The 22181-nt window shown below is 50.4% G+C and overlaps 1 protein-coding gene across 6 annotated transcripts in view; it reads right to left on the bottom strand.

Annotated features, from left to right (window-relative positions):
* LOC123376720 (store-operated calcium entry regulator STIMATE-like) overlaps window positions 1-20076 on the bottom strand; it is an 82906-nt gene extending 62830 nt beyond the window's left edge. For 3 of the 6 annotated variants that reach the window (XM_045028979.1, XM_045028970.1, XM_045028996.1), the window contains exon 1: window positions 5875-6138. In XM_045028979.1, the coding sequence (XP_044884914.1) occupies window positions 5875-6064 (190 nt within the window). In that variant the 5' untranslated portion in view covers window positions 6065-6138. Of the gene's footprint in view, window positions 1-3223; window positions 3337-5874; window positions 6139-20036 lie in introns of those variants that run through there. The other 3 variants (XM_045029002.1, XM_045028961.1, XM_045028988.1) reach the window with 3 other exon arrangements.
* Window positions 20077-22181: the final 2105 nt, after the last annotated feature.

Raw genomic sequence — 22181 nt, 5'->3', positions numbered from 1 at the left:
GTGGCATTATACACGCTATCGTCCAAGGGAGTCCATAAGGCAGCGCCATCGTGCCTTTAGTTGTCAGTTAGAAGCATGTTCCACCCCATTTTGAACGCACCCCTGATATGCTGGTGGAAATCAGGACAAGCCTTCTTTACCCAGGGCAGCAGCACATAGGCTGGGTTGGCTGAAGATAACAGTGGGCATGGGTAGTCCTTAATTGTCATTAGGGAACAACATATCAGCTTCCCATACTGGAACAGACCTGCCCTGAACACCCTGGCATCATGCACTCTGCCAGTGCATCCCACATAGGCGTTCATGAATCTGCCACATTGGTTCACACTGGGTGATTACACACACCCGTAATATCCTTTCCTGTAAATCTACTCACTCCTCTAAATGGCAGGCATTAGGTGGGTGTGTATATGCTACCCGTAGCACCTGCACAGTTTAGAAACATTTTTTTCCAACCCTGCAGTTACTGCAAGGATATTTCCCAATTTAGCCGGGGGTTGCAGGAGAACACTGAAACGTGTCCAGTCGTGACCCAAAGATTTCTGGGTGCATAATCTATGCTTCTTAGCACCACAACTCACTGTGCTGCTCTAGGTTAGCTTTCTCAGGGCATTGTGGGACATATTGCCAGTCCCTTCTGGGATGGTGGGTGGAAATGGTCTTGGCCTGGGAAATTAATTTCCTAGCTCAAGCCAACCTGGAGTGTTGTCTCCTGGTCCTGTAAGAGATGGATCCTGCTTGTCCTAACAACCAGGACCAACAGCCGATTGTTTTCATAGAGGCTGTGTTTCTTTGGCATGCCATAGTAGAAGCTGTCTCCTAGAGATGGTGGTGCATATTTCAGCTTGTTCTGTAACTTTAGATACCAGCAGGGTGAAGGATGTGGTATGAACCTGAACAGAACCGAATGAGTTTACAATTAACACTACATTTCAGACAACACTACTCCTCCCCTCTGGAGTCCTCTTGTTTACCTTGCTCCACTTTATCCAAAGCCACCTTTGTTATGAAAACTTCTTTTCAAAGGCACCTTGAAGACCACTGCTCTAGGAGTGTAAACACTGCTGTTTGATGCTGTTTTCGGAACAAACTTTCCAAATATATTGCCACTATTCTGCATCTCCAGCAAAGTCATTAACCTCGCTATGAAAGATGAGCAGAAAGTATTCTGACCCACTCGCGCCCACTACGCCATCCTTGTTCTTTACTTGTATTCTACCCTCCTGACAATGCAGCCAAATGCCCTGTTGCAATTACAGATAGCTTCAAGGATTGTTTGCAACAAACAGTTCAGCCTCCTCCCCAGAGTAGACGTAGAGTGTTCCATTTGGATAGACTTGCTCAGTTTCGGTTCACTGCCTCTAGTTTATCCATATGCTTCTTTATTTACACAAAATGACTCACCCCTCATCACTGGGAACCCTTCCCATGTTGTTGCCATTAGCAAATTGGCAAGTTCAAAGAAATTTCACGCTATTTGTTCTTTGCTGCTAGCGGGCCAGCGGGACATAACAGTTGATCTAAAGTGCAGGATTTGTGAAAAGCGTTTATAAAAACACAACCATTAAAGTGTTTCAGTTAAAGCTCTAATGGTAATAGATTTACAGCATCTCCCTGCACAGTTTAGAAGCCAGACACTGCACCATGTGTTAGCCTCAGTTAAATTGGGCAAAAACAAACTAATCCGGTGAACTGTGTTAGTCTATTTTCCATTGACCAAACTCTGCAAAATACAGACAGTAAATAGAGATTTTTCCAGCTTGAATAATCCAATTATTTTAGTTAACCCAGGTAAGGAATTTCAGAGGTTTTATTAAAATTTTTATCCTGAAAAACTTCCCTTTAAGATTGCAAACACTGCATCCTGGCTTTGAAACAATTCTCTCTGAAAGGTCCAGAGATGCAAACAAGCCTCAAAGTTTGGATGCTTCTCCAGATCTTTTCAGGTCTTACTTCACCATCTCCTCTACTGTTCCAGCAACAACAGATTTAAGATGTCTAGCTTCTAATCCTGGCTGGTTGTGCAACTTTGGGCAAGCCATTTAACTGACCTGTGCCTCAGTTTACCCACCCCTAAATCACTGATGGCAATGCATAGCTACCTCATGAGGACATAGTAAGTTTGGTTAAGAATATTTCACTTGTCTAAAGAAGTAGTGCTTTATAGCCATTCATGAAGCCCCAAGTTACCCCAAGGAAGTATTCACCCAGCTATCTTATAGATAAGGAAACCGAGGCACTGAAAGGAAGTCTGTGGCAAAGTCATGAGAAGAACCCAGAAGACTCCCTGCTCTATCCATAGGCTCAGATGTATTTTGAGATATTTGGATGACAAGCACTACAGACTGCAAGTTAGTCTTCTCCTATTTACCGCACTGATCCCAGCATACCTCTAAAACCTACACTACCCGCTTCCAGATACATACCTTTACTTCTGTCTCCCCCACACAGCTAGTCTGTATAGTTAATGTAAACAAATATTTTATTCAATGGCTTCCCAGAGTCAGATGTGCTCAGAAAGCCTCTCTCCAACTAGAGTTGGATGCATTTGAGGGGAGAAGTTTGCTTCTGAGATTTCAGAGAAGTTTCAGATACAAGTTTTTCACGCTCCTCTCCCTCCTCCACCTGCAGTTTTATATTACAGTAGCTCTTTGCATAGGTGCTGACTCCATGGGTGCTCCGGGGCTGGAGCACCCATGGGGAAAAATTGCCCCAGCCCACCTCTGCTCCGCCTCCTCCCCTGAGCGCACCACGTCCCCGCTTCTCCCAGCACTTACCACTGCAAAATGTTTCACGGAAACAAGCGCTGGGAGGGAGGGGGAATGCAGCGCGCTCCAGGAAGAGGTGGGACCAGGGCAGGGATTTGGGGAAGCAGTTGGAATGGAGGAGGGGCCGGAGGCGAACACCCACCGGCGCTGGGAAAAGTTCTTAGAAGCCATAGCCAAGTTCAGGGCTTTGTTGTGCTAGGCGCTGTATAACATTGTAACTAATGGTCCCCATGACAAAGAGATTACAATATAAATCGGTAAGACAGAGGGGAATCAGAAGCGCAGAAAGGTGCAGCGACTTACTCAAGACCAGCAAGTTATTGGCCTAGGCAGCCTGACTCCTACTCCAGTAGCCTTATCCAGACCAGCCCCCTGGCCTCACTCTTACTCATTAGCACCTTCCCAGTAATCCATCAGTTGCATTAGTCACAAGCCTCAAATTAAAACTAGCTCACCTTTTAAAGTTAAAATGATATACACAATCCACTGAATTCGCTCCCCATCCTCCACGAATACCAGGCTCTTGTTCCTCCATTGTTTGCAATGATTTCCACCTCTCTTCATCTGAATTGACTATTACTTGGTAAACTCTGTTTTAGGGTTTTAAATCTTAGTGACTTTGCAGCTTAAGTCATCTTTGGTATTAGAGCAATACATGGAAAACATACCATTCCAATTAAGCAACATTATATTTGCTGCCAGGCCACTCTGTTAGGTTAGCTTTATCTTCTCACTAGTATAAACCAACAGTGAATTACCTTTTCCTCATCATTAGAGTTTTATAAATGACTAATTGTTCACTGTTGCACAACCAGTTTTAATAGATTAGATCTATGACTTTGTATTCAATTACAATCCAGTTAGTATCTGTGGCAATGATCTTGAGAACAAGTGTCACGTCCCTTAATACGTATTTACCCAGGATCTATTCTAGCCTCCTCAGCAATGTATATATTAGGAGTTTGTGTCTGGAGTTTTTTTTTTTTTTTAATTAATGCTGAGGAAAAAATGGTGCAAGCAAGATAGGAAATTCCATGTTCAAGCTCACAAGTCAAACCTATTGTGCAGAGTTAGCCACAGCTTAGACTTCCAGTTATCAGTTTGTGCCACATAAAACCTTTAATGTTAAGCAGGGAGGGGTTTTTTTTGTCTTTAACTCAAAGAGATCTGTGTTTATACTCTGGCTTCAATCTCTGATTTTTGGAGACAGCTCCCATTGCAAATAAAAGATAAATTCTATTGGGGCTATTCTCCATTATCATGCAATATATGTAACGAGTTACCCCTGTGCAAAGCGGGTGCAAGACACCACCATATCAGTAGTAAGTGATTACACCCTGCGAAGCCACACACAAAGGTCTCTGATCCATACATCCAGATGAAGACAGCCAAAACCCAGTCTTCCTGCACTTGCCATAACATTTTTTAAAGTTATTTTTATTTGGAAGGTACACGGCTTATCAGCATTCCCAACAGCACTGCTAACCCCAACCCAAGACCATTAGAAGACAGAAGTAACTCACACCTACTCCACCACCACCACGCTGACACTCCAGGGTCTACTATAGATTGTCCACTCCTTTGAACACTCAAGTTTTAGGTGTGCTACCAGGATCTAGTCTACAACAGCACCATTCGGAATAATAGGGGTGTAATCTAATGCAGCTAATCATTTCCTTTAGTTAAAATATGTTTTTAGCACACCAGAGACCACACTGTATAATCATCAACTACTGATCTTTGGAGTGTGTGTCAGGATTCGACCTTAAATTAAATGTTATTAACCCCTGCTCCCATCAGACACCTTGCGGAATATATAGAAACAATAGAAATGCATCTTTGCAAAAGGTCAAATGGAAACATCTTTTAAAGACAACTTTTCTCTTTCAGTGTTGGCAACCCCAAAATTGCAGCCTTTTAGCCCAATAGAGGCTCTTGGACTAAAACATACTCTGATGAGAAAGTGAGTCTCATTGTCCAACCAGAAATGCAAGAGGCAGTATAAACGGATTGGATTTTTACCTTTGCTCCCACTGCGTCAGCCATCTGAGATATTCGCAGGCCACAACCCATGGAAGGAAACCTAAATATGCACTAAAGCAAAGCTTACAGCCTCCCTTTCAAAAGCATGCCCATTCTCAGCTAGGTACACCTGGTGTCTCCCAGCCTAACAGCATGGAATAGCCTTCCTAAAAAAGAAAAGGTCACCAGGTGAGACCTGTTAAGTAGTTTTTAAATGTAAACACAAGAATTGGACACAACACATTCTTCCTACATCAATAACAGGGCGAGAGAGTGGCGGGGATGGATCACGAAAAAAACATGTTAATACGTGACCTTTGCTAAAGTTTGAAGACTTAATTGAAAGCAGGCTTGGAAGGATTTGGGTTTTTTTCCCGGTAAATGCTGATTTCACTGAACACACACAAACCAACAAAAATATTTCCCTCCCTGCTCCTCAAAATTGACAGAGAGGCAAAGCAAGGAAAATGCTGCTAGAGAACTCCTGAGAGTTTGATTTAAGGATATTCCAGTTGTATATTCTGACCTGGGACGCTGACACCTTGTTTGAAAGGTTAAAGTTTTAACTTTTGGAAACTGCTGCCAGACATTCAGCTTGTGCCGCATACAACCCTTTAATGTTAGACAGGGAGGGAGGTTTTTGTGTCTTTAAGCAAAGGGATCTGTGTTTATACTCTGGCTTCATAAGGACTCCGGTGCCCATAGGTGCTGGAACTAGGGGGTGCGGTTTCCATTATATGCAGGGTTTGCAGTTTGCTTCAGTGGCTTTCAGTACCCCCACTATACAAATTGTTCTGGTGCCCCTGCTGCCTCCCTGGGCCTTTACCTGCCTGATGCTCTCCCACAAGTTCCTGCAAAGTGTAAAAAAAAAAAGTTAAACGTATAAAAAAAGTTTAAAAAATGGACATCCCCGTATCTGCAGAAACGGTGCCAAACAGGACACTCGCGTTGCGCCAGAGGCAAAGTCCCGGCGACTAACCGATCAAGGCGTTGGCTTCTTCCCCCCCACGCGGGGCCGGTTCAGCCCCAGGGAGAGGTTTGGGGAAGGCGCCGCCTGGCTCTGCCCCCGGCCGCGGGTACTCACCCATCAGCGTGCTGAACGCCACCGCGGCCAGCAGGGCCTGGACGAGCACCCCGAGCCGGCCCAGCAGCGCCCCGCTATTGCAGCCGTGAGGCTGGATTTCCACCGGGGTGCCCAGGAGCCCGGTCTCGGTCACCCCAGTGACGGGCCGGGCGGGGCCCGGAGCGGGCTGCGGGGAGGCAGGGGGAGGCATCCCGGCCGGCTCCGTGCAGCGCCGAGCGCCGCCGCTGCTGCGTCCTGCGGGGGAGCGGCCCCAACCCGGGGCCGGATGTAGCTTCCCCGGGGAGGGGGCGGCAGGGACGGGGCTCAATGGGCGGCGGGCTCCAGTCCGGAAACGCCCTGCCCCTCCCCGGCCAGGCTGCAACGGGGGGTGGGGGGAGAGGGGCTGTTTTGGAGCAGGGGGAGGGGCCGGGTGGGTCATTCTGGGGCAGGTTGCAGGCAGGGGGGTTGGGTGGGGAGAGGGGGACTATTCTGGGGCAGGGGGAGGGCCAGGTTGGGGGGTCATTCTGGGGCAGGGGGAGGGCCAGGTTGCAGGGAGGGGGGCTGGTTGGGAGGAGGAGGATCATTCTGGGGAAGGGGGAGGGGCAGCTTGGGGAAGGGGAATCATCTGGGGAAGAGGGAGGTGAGGGCCAGGCAGGGGAAGCTGGACAGGGAAGGTCATTTGGGGGTGCAGGGGAGCTGGTGATGCATAACGGTCCCTCTAGGAGGCTGGTGATGAATGAGTGAAGGAATCCTTCCAACCCCAGTGATACTCCTGGGTCTCTCTCAGTTTTGTCATCTAGAGCCCCTCTGGGTGGGACCTGCATCATTTATAAAACAAGGAAAGCTCTTAAAAACCAAAGAGAGAGACAATTCCTTTACCTCAAGCCACCCGCCGCAAAGCTGACTGTATGTACAGCGATAAAATAAAGGGATTCTCTGGTCCCGTCTACACCATAACCAGCGCCGTGGTTGAGATGTGGCTATGACAAGACAATTCAGTTAAAACACAGTATGGGGTAGGGAAGAGGGGGCAGAAACTTCTCGTACCAGGTTCCTGGACTGTGCTGTCTCCTGGGGGGGCCAGAGAGAAAAGGGATTTTGGCCCCGCAGGCTGTGCTGCACTCCAGCCGATTTGCACCCCTCAACTGGTGCAAATCAGCCCTAAGCCAAGCAGATCTGGCCCCAGGAAGATCTCCCCGGCCTAGAGGCCATAGAAGAGTGGTGGAGCTCAGACTCCACCCTCCTGCTGCAGCCAGCCTAGGGGGGGAAGCTGGGACTTTCCTATGCCCTGGTAATGAGCATAGGAGGCCATTGGCAGCTGCCACATATTGCAGTCGACTAGTTGGCTGTGATGTGCCCCAGTGGACTGAACGCTTGCAGAGTGGGATTCAGGGGACACAAATGCCAATACCTTTGCACCGGCCTAATCTACACTGATCTCTCCTTTAACTAAACACTTAATGTCTATCCCATTTAGATCCTATCGACCTTGCAGCTGCAGCCAACCCCAGGCTTTCCAAAACCATGAGACTGGCTTAAAAATTGTGATAGAAATACGCTTGGGGTTTATTTGATTTGGGTTTGGGTTTCTGAGCCTTTAGGGTTCACTAAGGTCACATTAAGCTTGTCTCTAGAGGGCTAGAAACATATGATTTTTTTAAAAAAGAAAACTGATAATTAACTATTTGTTCACCCCGACCCACCTCAGTATACAATCAACAGTATACCAAACTGTCCTGATGTGAGAAATGCCTGAAAAGAACCTAGTGTTAAATCAGTAGCCTGACCTTCCCTAGAGTCACTAAAAGCAGGGTTATTCTATCAGATTCCATTGTAAGGTTGGGTCTAACACCCCTCAAACTGGGAAATCTAGTTTGTTGGATTTCAGTTTCACAATCTAACTGGCACCTTGTCAAATTCATAAAATTGACCCCCTTTCATGCTTACAATCTCATATAATCACATGACTCCCGGAGCTGGGGCTTTCAGAAAAACCACAGCTATTGCAAGTCTCGTGATGAAATCACAGGAATTGGCATGGTTCAAAACCACTTCAAAAACTGTTCAGTCCAATCTATATTGCAAGAGTGATTCATGTTTTTACTGTCCTGTTGGAAATAGGTCATTAGTACAGTATAGGGGGAACCTAAATCTAAGGTGTGAGTATTAGTCTTTTTTTTTTCAGTACCAGTTTCTCTTTGCTGAGAGCAGTTCCTGATGTTCCTTTGAAGAATTCAGAGCTAGGAGTGATGCCACTGACTTCTGCTTGGGGGGTCCTATGCCTTTGAAATGTGTCGGTAAGCCATGCTCACCAAAGAGAAACCAGCTCTTACAGGTTTCAGGCCTTGTCTACACTAGAAAGTTTTACCAGCAGAAGTTCTGCCAGCGTCCTACTGACACCTATTTCAGCAGAACGCGTTCACATCTGGCTGCTTTTGCATGGCCCATGTGTCCCCACAGCATTAGCTTGCCTCAGCCAAAGACATACGGCGCTGTGAGCAGGCATCCCAGGGTCCCCTCGCCACCATCTGATGCACTGCCTCCTGGGAAATGTTTGCGACGTATTCAGGGCCGGCTCCAGAGCCCAGCGGGGCAAGCACCCACCTGGGGCGGCCCTTTCCCGGGGGGGCGGCAGGCTGGGCCGGCGGACCTGCCGCAGTCATGCCTGCGGGAGGTCCACCGGAGCCCCGGGAGCAGCGGACCTCCCGCAGGCATGACTGCGGCAGCTCAACCAGAGCCGCCGGACCAGCGAACCGCCCGCAGCTGCGGGAGGTCCAGCCGAGCCGCGCGACCAGCGGACCCTCCGCAGTCATGCCCGCGGGAGGTCCGCTGCTCCCGCGGCTCGGGGGCGCCTCCCGGGCATGACTGCTTGGGGCGGCCAAATTTGTAGAGCCGCCTCTGGATGTATTGTGGGGCTGCTGCCATGTATTACAGGACACCGCTCTCAGGGAATTGTGGGAGTTTGGGGACAAATCCCTCTGTTCCATCCCAGAGGCTACTCTTTTTCGTGCCATTTTTCAATCTCCCCCTCAAAACATTAGCAATTATTTGTTATTTGTATTACTACAGCTGAACTAGGAGCACTAGTTCAGCTCCTCGGCCCCCAGTGTGCTAGGCACTGTACAAACACAGGACAAAAAAAAGACAGTCCCTGCCCTTAAAGAGCTGACAGTCTAAGTAAAAGACAAGACAGTAGATGGGCAGACAGACAGGGGAGTATGTGGAAACTACAGGTCAGTACTGGTCAGTACAGGAGCTGCCTAGCCGCTGTCACAAGTCATCAGAGGTCTCCTGCCTGTTTTAAAGACAGGGCAAGTCACTCTTGTATTTGTGGAAGCCTGGCACCAGCTGGACATCCAGCGAGGATGCTGAGGAGGATGGCGTGAACGAAACTGACCGGCTGCTGCAAGGAATCACTGAGAAACTGCGCACCGTGAAGCCGTGGTTTGGGGCCTGTATGAGCACTGGGTAGTGGGACCGGATCATGGTGTAAACCTGGGATGCTCAAGAGTGGCTCCAGAACTTCTGGATGCAGAAGGCCACATTCCTGGAGTTGTGCGCCAAGTAGGGTGACCAGATCACACAGGTGAAATATCGCGAAGCAAAAAAAAAACAACCTGCCACTGGAGCTCCACCCTCCCAACCCCCGCACCAGCATCCCTCCACTCTGTCTCCCCCTCCCTCCAGCGCTTGCGATGCCATACAGCTGATCAGCGCAAGCCTGGGAGGGAGGGAGGGGGGAGGAGGAGGAATGTGGCGTGCTTGGGGAAGAGGCAGGGCCAGGACGAGGATTTGGGGAGGGATCCAATGGGGCAGTGAGGGGGCGGGGCTGAGGGCGCAGGGCCAGGACAAGGATTTGGGGAGGGATCCAATGGGGCAGTGAGGGGGCGGGGCTGAGGGCGCAGGGCCAGGGGGGGGGATTTGGGGAGGGAGCCAATGGGGGGAGGAGAGGGCAGCGTTGGGGCGGGGAGGGGCGCGAGCCTGTGAGCGGAGGCAAAATATCGGGACAATTCACGTCCCGCCCAAAGGTAGGTCGGGACATGGGACAAATAAGCAAATATCGGGACAGACGTCTTGTCACCCTAGCGCCAAGCCCACCCCAGCCCCGTAGCCCACAGACAGACACCAAGATGAGTTCATGCAAGAGCTGGAAGAGGGAGCTGAGGGCTGTGTCATGCCACAACGGGGAGCCCTGAGATGGCCCTTTCATACGCTGGTGGAACTACAGAGGCTGGCTACAGGATTTCGGTCACACAGGGTACGTCTACACTTACCTGCCGGTTCGACGTGGAGAGTTCGACTTTTCGGAGTTCGAACTATCGCGTCTGATCTAGACGCGATAGTTCGAACTCCGGAAGCGCCGCGGTCGACTCCGGTACTCCACCTCGGCAAAAGGAGTTGGCGGAGTCGACGGGGGAGCCGCGGAGTTCGACCCCGCCGCGTCTGGACGGGTGAGTTGTTCGAATTAGGGTACTTCGAATTCAGCTACGCTATTCACGTAGCTGAATTTGCGTACCCTAATTCGACCCCCGCCCTTAGTGTAGACCTGCCCTCAGCAAGCTGGTTTCACTGTGCCAGCAGAAGCTGAGGGTTTTGTGGGCAGGAATCCCAACGGAGTGTGGATGCACGCACGGCTGTGCCGATGGAAGGAACATTTTGCCAGTAAAACTTTCTGGTGTGGACCAGGTCCGTACAGATGGGCTGCTGTCTTTTTCTGCACTGAGGGCAGCTTATGTCCTAGTGATGAGTCCTTCAAAGGCAGAAATCTCCCAACCAAAAGCAATGGTTTCTTGGGAACAGAAAGCTGTAGGCCCCTCAGAGTCTTTGAGCCTCAAGGCTTTTCATTAGGCTAGACGGTGTTGCCTAGGGGTTAGAGCCCGTGGCCGAGAGACAGGATTCCTTTTTGCTTTCAGTTTCCTTGCCTGTTTGTTTCTTTTAAACGTCTGTGCTTAATAATGTCAGCTGCACCGTCCTGTGCTGCACCGTCCTCTGCTTCACTCAAGTCTGTGATCTGGGATTATGTTTCACTCCTCCCTTTCCTTTGCCCAACACATCCAGGCTATCTCCAAAGCCTGCTCCTTCATCCATCACAACATATATCAGGTCTCTAGGTCTCTTTCCATCCCCACCTGCAGTTCTCTCATTCAGACAGTGCCTGACTCAGCCACTGCAGCAGCTTTCTGTCTGGCTGCCCTGCCATACACATGGCCCATGCGAAAACCAGCAACTAAGATCATCTTCCTTGCTTGTCATTTTGACCATAATAATAAATAATATACTACTGCTACCTAGATCGTATACAGTGGTTTTTCATCAGGATATCTGACAGCACTTTACAAAGGAAGTCCCTGTCATCATCCCCATTTTACAGGTGGAGAAACTGAGGCACAGAGCTGGGAAGTAACTTTCCCAACATCACCCAGCAGGCCAGAGGCAGAGCTGGGGGGGGCAGTCAGGGGCAGGGGTTTCAGGTGCGGTCAGGGAGAAGGGGTGGTTGGATGGGGCAGGGGTTCCAGGGGGAGCGGTCAGGAAGGAGGGGTGGTTGGATGGGGCAGGGGTTTCAGGGGCGGTCAGGGAGAAGGAGGGGTTGGATGGGGCGGCGGGGGGCAGTCAGGGGCAGGGGTTCCAGAGGCAGTCACGGGACAGGGAGAAGGGGTGGTTGGATGGGGCAGGTGTCTGGGGGCGGGAGGGCGTCAGGAATGAGAGGAGGGGTTGGATGGGACAGCGGGGGGCAGTCAGGGGTGGGGGTTCTGGGAGTGGTCAGGGGACAGGGAGTGGATTGGGCAGGAGTCCTGGGCGGGGGGGGTGTATAGGGGATGGGGGCCGGGCCACGACCCCCTCCCCTAACCGGCCCTCCATACAATTTCCAAAACCCGATACGGCCCTCAGGCCAAAAAGTTTGCCCACCCCTGCTCTAGTCTGGGCCTTCCTTGTCAGGCAGGATGTAACACCTGTTGGAGACTATAGACAGATTATTAGGGTTGGAAGGGACCTCAGGAGATCATCTAGTCCAACCCCCTACTCAAAGGAGGACCAATCCCCAAATTGCCTCCTCAAGGATTGAACTCACAATCCTGGGTTTAACAGGCCAATACTCAAACCACTGAGCTAGTCCTCCCCAACGTGTCACACTATTTACTGTCTCTCTCCTGTCTGGTGATTTACACAGTTACAGAGGCTTACAATGCAAACACTCAATATTGCCTTACGATATGGGATGCAGAGGCCATAAGTGAGATTAATGCAGGCAGCAACCCACAAGCATACAATAAAGTCTAAACACATTCTTATAATTCTAATACCTAGTTTAATAATAGTAACACACAGGCGAGCCAGCCTGATTTCAGCTACGTATTTGTCAATATTTCATTGAGGCCTGGGCACCTGGCCTGTCATTACCTTCAACCCTCTGCCCCTTTCAATTATCCACCCTTGTCTAGCCTGGCATTATGCCCGTTTCCCCTTCGGTGATGCCAGCCTCATGCACCTGTAACCCACACACAGGGCCGGCTCCAGGCACCAGCCGACCAAGCACATACTTGGGGCGGCACCTTCTAAGGGGCGGCCAATCTTGGGGTGGTGGGGCAGCGCGCCGGTTTTTTGGTTTTGTTTTGTTTCGGCAGGGTGGCGCTCGGGGTTTGGTTTTTTTTTGGTTCAGTGGGGCAGCGCTCAGGGGTTTTTGTTTTTGTTTCAGCGGGGCGGAGCTCGGGGGGGTTGTTTCAGCGGGGCGATGCTCAGGGGTTTTGTTTTTGTTTTTACGGGGCAGCGCTCGGAGGGGTTGTTTCAGCGGGGTGGCACTGGGGGGGCGGGTTGTTTTGGTGGGGCGGCGCTCAGGGGTTTTTGGTTTTGTGGCGCTCAGGGGTTTTTGGTTTTGTTTCAGGGTGGCGGTGCTCGGGGGTTTTTGTTTTGGTGGGGCAGTGCTCGGGGGGGTTGTTTCGGCAGGGCGGTGCTGGGGTGTTTTTGTTTTTGTTTTTGTTTTTGCTTGGGGCGACAAAAAAGTTAGAGCCGGCCCTGCCCACACACCTCCTGGGTATGGTGCTCTGTCCCATCTCGTGGCACCGAGACCACTTAGTGATTAATGAGTCTGCTACAGCCATAACTAAGAGGCATGTGGCTTTTAGCTCATGCAGTAGAGACTCATGCACTAAGCTCCAATAGCCCCAGGTTTGATCCCACCCAACGACAACTGGCCTCTGCCAGTGTTACACACCCATTTGTCACTTTCTCACCCAATCTCCATGCTGCTCTCTTTGCACAGAATGCCTTTCTGCAGCCAGAGGCGACCCACGGCTGCTCATAGTGGGGTGGGGTACACCCCTGGAATAGCTCGATCAGACTCCTCCCTCCCAGAAAGCGATGCCCCCACCTCTTGGAAAGTTGCAGCTCCTCCACGCAGCTCCCATCTGTTCCCCCTGCCTGGTGCAGCTCGCTGGCTCACCTGCCCCATAGGAGGGGTCCTGGCCACACCATGTGACCAAGCAATCGGGGAGGGGATGTGACCTCTAGCATCACCTCTTTCCACAGCACACTAACAAGGCTCCTTCCCTTTCTGCATTTAGGTCCTACCTGGAGATCCTGGTCTGCTCTAATGCCTACGGAGGACTCAGCTGATAAATAACAGTAAAAAAGGATTTTTTTTTTTAAAAGTTGACCTCAGTTGTCAAGATGTGGCTAAGCTCCACCTTGAGCACTTGACTTACGCGTTGTCCCCTTTCCTTCTAACGTCTGTCTGTCTGTCTGTCTGTCTTTACAGCGGGAGCCCTGGAGCAAGGATGGGGGCTTTTCAGTTTGAAAAACGCTGAGCACATTGTGGCTGGTTCCGAAAAGCAAATACTAAATGATCTCCAGCTAGGGTTGCCAACTCTCTAATCGCACAAAACCGAACCTCCTTGCCTCGCCTCCGGCCCCTTCCCTGAGGCCCCACCCCGCCCCACTCCTTCTCTGAGGCCACGCCCCTGCCCTGCCCCTTCTCCAGGGCCCCACCCCACATTCACTCCATCCTCGCTCCCTCCGTTCCTCGCTCTCCCCCACCCTCACTCACTTGCTCATTTTCACCGGGCTGGGGCGGGGGTTGGGGTACGGGAGGTGGTGAGGGCTCCAGCTGGGGGTACAGGCTCTGGGGTGGGGCTGTGGAAGAGGGGTTTGGGGTGCAGGAGGGGGCTCCAAGCTGGGGGATGGAGCTGAGGGATTCGGGGTGTGGGATGGGGCTCTGAGCTGAGGCAGGGGGTTGGGATGTGGGATTTGGTACAGGCTCTGGGAGGGAGTTTGGGTGCAGGAGGGGGATCAGGGCTGGGGAAGGGGGTTGGGGTGCAGGTGGGGGTTCAGGGTGCAGACTCCAGACAGTACTGACATCAGGCGGGTCCAGGGAAGTGACTGGCATGTCCCTCTGGCTCCTAGCTGTAGGCACAGCCAGGTGGCTCTGCGCACTGCCCTGACTGCACGTGCCGCCCCCACAACTCCCATTGGCCAGGTTCCCAACCATTGGGAGCTGTGGATCTGGCACTCGGGGCAGGGACGGCGCATGGAGCCCCCGGTGCCACCCCTACACTGAGAAGATGGAGGGACATGCTGGCTGCTTCCCTGCCAGCCCTGCCCCAACTGGACTTTTAATGGCCCGCTTAGCAGTGCTGACTGGAGCCACCAGGTCGAAAACCAGACACCTGCAACCCTATTTCCAGCTCACAACTTGCTGAAGTGAATGGGATCAAGGAGGAATGAGTCCCAGTTTAGCTGGACAAACTGGGCCGCAGTAGGTCTGTCTACATCGTGAGGGCAGCATCTCTTGCAGCAGACCATGGGAAAGATGTAAAAGTGACCAGCAAAAATGGGTTTCTTAGTAATGGAAGTCTGATCTGCCCTGGAAGATGTTACAGGGTCTCTATACTAGGCCACAGATTTTCTACTGTTTTCACCACTGGTTCAGTTCTGTTGTTGGTATCAGTCCTGGGAGTGCTCAGGTATTAGGATTTGTAGCACCTAGGGTCCTTAGCCAAGATCAGGGCCCCATTGTGCTAGGCGCTGGACATACACATGAGAACAGACCATCCCTTCCCAAGGGATCTCACCGTCCAAGGCCCCTGTCAGGAGTCAGGGCCGGCTAGCTGGGACCAGCTAGTTGACCTACAGTTGAACACTCTGACCAGAACCCCTGGATTGGCTGAGAGGCATCACCAGACCTGATCTTAAGCCCAGCAGCAGGGCCAAGCCTGCGGCTGCTCAATGCTTATGCCTGCAGCTGCGGTCACACCTGTTCCCCTCCTCGTTCTCTTGCTTGGTTCCTAACCCCAGCTCAGATGCTTAGCCTCTGTCTGGGCCAGTCAGCCTGTCCCTCTAGTGCTCTGATCCCTGTCAGATCCTGTAGACACATACGCCTATATTTTCAGTCCCTGCTAAGTTCACTTAGAGTTAGGACTGTCTGAAAAATCAGGCCACTTATTTAATTGCCTGAATATGGAATTTTAGGCACCCATGACAGAAAGTAATTTTCTGTGCCTCACTTTCCCCATCTGGAAAATGGGGTTAATGACACACACCCACTTTTCACAAGCGTTTGGAGATCTCCTCTGGAAGCAGCACAGGAGCACTAGGGCCAGAGTTAGTCCCCTGGCAAAGTGCGTGAGGTGACTGGGGATGTACGCTCACAACCATGGACAAAAAGTTCAAGGATAGAAGCCTAAAGGTAGACTCCTAAATTCATCTTTATTCTTCTGCTTGGTGTTTCCAAAGGGCAGAGCACACAAGAGCTCCTGCGGACCTGGCATTGTTTACACACCTTTGGTGACCGAGAAAGCAGTGAGTGAGAAAACCAGTTGTGCATTTGCGGCCTAATAAGAGTTTTCCCATTCACTTCCATTGGAGCAGGATTGGGTTTTAGAACCATGGTTTAGAAATATTTACACCTAAAAAGTGTAAATTGAGGAGCAACATCCCTCATTTGCCTACATGCCGTAACCTCATGTTCCGTGCAGTGGATTGTATGTCTGCTCATCCAGCCACCACTGAATATACACAGTGGACCCGATCCTGCATCCTTACTCGCACACCCAGCGAGAATTGTATCTGAGTAGCAGCAGTAGGAAGAATAGTGCTTAGCACTAGGATTGGGCCAAAGGTTTAGGCTTGCCCAGAGCTTGCTCCAGCAGGGGTGGCTGGAGGCATCTGTGCAAAATAAAGGAGTGGCATTGTGATAGATAGAGCATTGTGTTCTCAGTGAGCCTGTCCTATTATATATCTTGCTGTTCTGGCCCCACGTTCGTTGTCTTCCAAAGCCTCTGTACTTATCTTTCACTGCAAAGGGCTTCCTGTATTCTTAGAAGATAATAAGCTTTTTCTCCTTGCTTCCAATCACAAGCAATTTCAAAAGCAGCCTCCTTTGTAAATTGTTCTTAGAGCGCTTGGAAAGTTGGGGTTTCACCGGGGCCATGGGTGGTTAATGACAACTCGCTGTACATCGCCTCTTTTCACACGCCCGCTTGCACTTGGATCTGATACAGCTTGTTCTTCCTGCCGACATCTCGCGCCTTCGTTCAGCCCTGCCATCTGGGTTACCCCCTCGCTAGCTCAGATTTCAAAACAATCGCATCGGAGACCATGTTTTACAGGATTTCCTCAGTTCAAGGCATGTAATTCTGAGAATTTTGTGGCTCTATGTCAGACAGGATATTAGTCGCCTCGCCGGGGGCTTTAACGTGTTGACATTCACCACCCCTAGCACGGAAGCCAAGAGAGCACCCTTAGTGAAGCAAATGGTTTTATGTAACTGACTAACATTCTCCCATTTTCATCCATTTAAAAGCCCCCCGTGCTTATTATTTACTATCTATTAGCAGTATTAGGGTAGTGCCTAGGGACCCCAGTCATGGGCTGTTGTGCTAGGTGCTGTACAAACACGGAACAAAAAGACAGACCTTGCCCTGAGGATCTTAGGCCCAGCTTTACTGAAAGCAATAGAAGTTGGAGCCTAAATACCTTTGTGAACAGGGGCCTTAGTGTCTAACAGAACCCATTATACTAGGGAGTGGCAAGCAGAGGTTCCTGTAAATAAGAAAATAAAACACTTTCCTAGTGAAGTGCATTATGCGTGACTCTTTTAAAAAGGGCCAGATTCTCAGGCGGTGTAAATTGGCATGACTCTACAGACTTCAATGGCGTGATTCTGATTTACACTAGCTTAGGATCCGGCCCAAAGTCTATTGCCAAAAATGAGTGGGGAACTAAATGGCTATTTTACTCACTGAGATCTGAGCTGCTGAATTACCCAGTTGATATCACTAGATAAGGTGGGCCCCAACTTGCAAAATTTGGCTCTAGATCAGGCAATAGAAAAAAAATCAAATCTGAATATCGCGGCTTGAGTCTGGCACAAAATAACACACAATCCTTTCGCCCTTTCCCTATAAAATGTTATTGTGCGGGAACACAAGTGGGGAGAGTGGAGCTGACGAATATGATGCTGACCCTCACTTTGCAGCAAGTCAGGGTCAGCTTCGTGTCAGCTAGGCGTGGTTAAACCACGCTCGGGGGGGTTAGACCACGCCTACCTGCCACGATGTGGAACATGACTTTGTCCTGATTCAACTGATCATCATTGCATTAGCTAACTTGACTCTTCATACACAGTCACAAATAGAATTTTGTGAGGGACATGGGCCCTCAGACCTCACAGATCCCAGAGAAAGAACCAGCAGCCCCTTCCCAAGGGAGTCCTAAAGAGACAAAGCAAGACACCAGCTACAAAGAAGGCCAGATCCTTTCTTCTAGCACAGCTGGGCTGCTTTGAAACCAACATTATCAATTTATTATTGTATTACTGTCATGCATTGGAGCCCTAGTCATGGATCAGGCCTGCCTAGTGCTAGGGGCTTCTAAACACAGCACAAAAAGATGTTCCCTGCCCCCAAAGAGCTTACAATCTAAGTATAAGACAAGAGACAACAGGTCAATACAGACAGAGTGACCGGGGAGTACAAGGAAACAAGCGTGATGATATTGGTCAACATGATAGGCAGTGTTCCCAGCACACCAGTGGCTGAATCATTGTCAATTTCTTTGCAGAGAGACAAGGTGGGTGAGCTAATATATTTTTGGACCAACTTCTGTTGGTGAGAGAGACAAGCTTTCGAGCTTGCCCGGAGCTCTTCTTCAGGTCTGGGAAACTAACCTCCACACTTCCTTCCCCCCCAAGACTGGAGGGGTCTTAACGGGCCACTTCACCTTGAATGGCCCCTTAAAATGTGGGTTAACTACTTGTGTTAAACGATCTGTTCCAATCTTGTGACACGTCGAGGGCTCGTCTTCATGTACGGCGCCAGGCAGCTGCCTTGCTGTAGCGCTTTAGTGAAGACGCTACTACACCAGGGGGAGAACTTCTCCCGTCGGCGTAGTTATTCCATCTCCCTCAGAACACTCCTGGTCTATGCAGGGGGCTAGGTTGGTATAAGTACGTCGCTCGGAGGTGTGGTTTTTTTCACACCCCTGAGCAACATAGTTATGCCGATATAGGCCTGTAGCATAGACCTGGCCTGAGTTATTATATGATGCAAATGAGCTAGAGTGACAGCCATCTGGCTAGCTGAATCGCTAGCTTAATAGAAACATTAGCTAGTAGCTGCTTGGAGGTTTTCTGAGGAGCCGTTGTCAGTAGCAGGAATGAAAAGGCTATCCAGGAATTAGGTCCAGTATTATAAACACAGTAAATCCTTTTCACTGGAGGAGCGCAGTCAGTAAGCAGACTCCTTTGCACAGAGCAGGAGCAGCGTTACACAGTTACAGACAAGACCATTTCCCATGGTCTGGTGACATGCAGCTGTCCCATTCCCAAGGGCTTCTGCCCAGCGGCACACTAAAAGAATTTGAAGGGGAAAAATCATTCCATTGTGAATGAGCACACTAGTGCCATGAACAGATTGCACCATGGACACGGACCAATCATATGTTTAGCACCCACTCAAGTTGCCAGTCCAGGTGCACTGCCTAGATAACTTGAGCCAAATGGCTAAGGATCTGGCCCTCTACCGTTTAATATTATTCCAAACTGTGTAACAGTTCTTCCCATGGCTTTTATGGGCCTGATCCTGCATATCCTTACTCGTGAGTATTCCTAAAAACAGAAATTCTGCAAAATTCTGCCAAGAAATTCCACCTATTCCTATTCCAGTGGAAAGACTACTGTAAAATCATGGTGTTCCTTAATTGCATAGGTCAGAAAAGAAAGTTTACATTCATGTGACATTTGTATTATTTCGCATTCATATTGTGATCGCAATCAATAGACATGACGCGTAAAGCTGTAAGAAAGTTGTGATTTTTTTGGTTCAGAATTTATGGCCACAGCTTGATAAAGCTGCGGTTTTGGTGCAATCAGTTTGAAATGGTGCACAGGGTCACAGCCCCGCTCAGATCTGGCCTGGCCGCCCCTCCATCCTGACGTGCAGGTGCAGGTGTGTTCAGAAGTGCACTCCAGGCAGAGTTGTGATGGGGTTGCAGGGCAGCGGGGCCTTCAGGACAGAGGTGTGGGGGCCCCTAAGGGCAGAGGTGTGGGGGGTCCTGCAGGAGTGTAGGACCTAAACTCTTTTGTAACTGACTAGATGTCAGGTTTACAGCAGGGTCTTTACCCTCCAACAGAGGCTAGATTATTCCCCCCTACACACACACACACATTCCTGCAATCGCTAGGGCAGGGGGGTAGGAGGTCTCTGAGCCCCTGTGACCCTCTTGTCGCGTGGTAATGTGCATCCCGTCCTCCTTTGGGGCGGGCAAGGTTGTAATACCACCGCAGTTACAGTCTACCAGACTGTCCTTAGGCTTGAAAGCGCCATGGCCCACAGGCCAGAGTCAATATGGCAGCTCTTGGAGGCAGGGCAGGGCAGGGCAGCCTAATGGCCAGAGTCAATACCGCAGCCCTTGTGTTCACAGCAGTGTGGCCTAGTGGCCAGAATCAATATAACAGCCTTCAGGCACAGGGCAGTGCAGCCTAGTGGCCAGTATCCGAGGGGCCACCACAAGGGGGAGCGGCAACCTGGGTAGGGGGGCCTAGGCCCACTTGATTCCACTGGGCCCCAACCCAGGGGCCTAACAGTGGCGGAGTGGTCTGCCACTGGGTCAGTGGGGAATCCCACCGAAACACGCTGACCTCACACAGGTGGGAGATACCACTCGCTCACCCTCCCTGTGTCACTTCCTACCGCTCTTCCTGAAGCTGTAGTCCATGCGATATCAGGGTCTCCAGGCTCCTCAGCACGAGCAATTCCCTGGGGCTCCTATCTCAGGATCTCCAGCTCCTGCAGGCAAGGGCTGTGGCATCTCTTCAGCTGGAGCCATTTCCAAAGGTCCTTCATCTCTGGCAGTCAGCCTAGAATGAGCTGGGCTGCTCTCTTTTATACTAAGGCAGCAGTTGGAGCATGCCCAGCACGGTCGGAGGGGCGGGACTTCTACCACCCATAGCGTGGGGTTAACCCTCTCCTGCCCAGTGCGGGGTATACACACCTTGCCACTCCCCCACTCAGACCTCTGGAGGTCCTGTGCAGAGCTGGCGTTGCCAGGACTCCCCAGTCCCAGCCCTGTGCCCTGCAGGAGGCATAAGGCCCCATCTCCACCTGGCCACACTCACCGGGGCTTCCCTGAACCCATCCTCCAAAGCAACTGGGCCGCGGTGGAAGGCAAAGTCCTCAAGGAACATGCAGGAACCGCCTGTTTCTGGGTGGGGGTGGAACTGCGCCATCTGGTGGAGGCGGAACTGCTCCTGGTCAAAGTGTGAGGCCAGTGCCAGCAGGGCAGAGTGCAGGTGGTGGTGTTCAGTGTGGAGATAGGGGAGCGAGTGGGGTGAGCACCCTGGAGACCCCAGCCCTGACATACCCTGGTCCCCAGCCCCATTCTCCTCCTGGTCTGCCTGATCCCAGATCCCTACTGTGTTATGGAGTGGCACTAAGGAAACAATCGCAGACTGCAATGATTACATTATGGTGTGTGTGTTGGGGGGAAACAGAATATTTGCTTTTTTTATATGACATTATTGTAATAATTTTTCTCCAGGAGAAATTGCTTGTGGAAATAAACTCCCCTTGACAAAACGTCTTTTAACTGACACTTGAAATGGATTCCATTCAATATGCCACTAGCAATAAAGCCGGCTGATTAAAAGAGTAAAACAATTGTTATTCTTGTTAATTACGTTGTTTTTTTTTTACAAAGGATGACGTATTTAACATTCATTTTTGGTTTATATTAATATGCAGGCAGCCTATACAATTTTCTTTCATCCAAGACTTTCTAGTTTAATACGCATGAAGGGGTAGGGACAGAATAAAATTAATATACTTCCAAGAAATGTCTTACTGCAACACTATCGATGATTAAATGGGAAAGAATTTGCATGATTTTGTTCACTTTTCACCAGTTTGGTGAGAAGTTAGGGTACAAAGGGTATCCTTGGCACACTTCATTTGGCTTAGAGCAGGAGTAGTCAATTATTTCTGGTCAAGGTCCAGATTTCTTGCTCAAGGTCCAGATTCCAGAGAAACATTGTTCAAACCGCAAGTGCCCCGTTCACCGAACACAGCCAGTGCTGTGTAATACAGCTAGGGTCTATTGCTTATATTTTTAGTGCATTAAATGAAAAATAAAATCAAACCACTGAATAACCTAAAAATAACCTCCAAGAAAGATGTAATGAATCTGAGACTTTGGGAAAGTACACATATAAAATGTCAAATAGATGCAAATATCAGATTAAAACACTTTCAGACAACTGTTTTAAGTTCTGAATTTGTTATGAGTTTAACAAGAGAATTAATTTTGTTTTTTGTCAAATACAATTATTGTAGGCGTATGACCCCCTGATTGTCCCCCGCACAACTCACCTTCCCTAACCCCCGGATTGTCCCCCCACACAGCACACCTTCCCTAACCCCCCCCAGATTGTCCCCCGCACAGCTCACCTTCCCTAACCCCCTGATTGTCCCCAGCACAGCTCATCTTCCCTAACCCCCCGATTGTCCCCCGCACAGCTCACCTTCCCTAACCCCCGATTGTCACCCGCACAGCTCACCTTCCCTAACCCCCTGATTGTCCCCCGCACAGCTCACCTTCCCTAACCCCCGATTGTCCCCCGCACAGCTCACCTTCCCTAACCCCCTGATTGTCCCCCGCACAGCTCACCTTCCCTAACCCCCGATTGTCCCCAGCACGGCTCACCTTCCCTAACCCCCGATTGTCCCCCGCACGGCTCACCTTCCCTACCCCGATTGTCCCCCGCACAGCTCACCTTCCCTAACCCCCCGATTGTCCCCAGCACAGCTCACCTTCCCTAACCCCCGATTGTCCCCCGCACA

This window comes from Mauremys mutica, chromosome 1 (assembly GCF_020497125.1).
Source record: "Mauremys mutica isolate MM-2020 ecotype Southern chromosome 1, ASM2049712v1, whole genome shotgun sequence".
NCBI classification, from domain to species: Eukaryota; Metazoa; Chordata; order Testudines; family Geoemydidae; genus Mauremys; species Mauremys mutica.
Note: the sequence above shows the minus strand (reverse complement) of the source record. Positions and strands in the feature narration are given on the sequence as shown.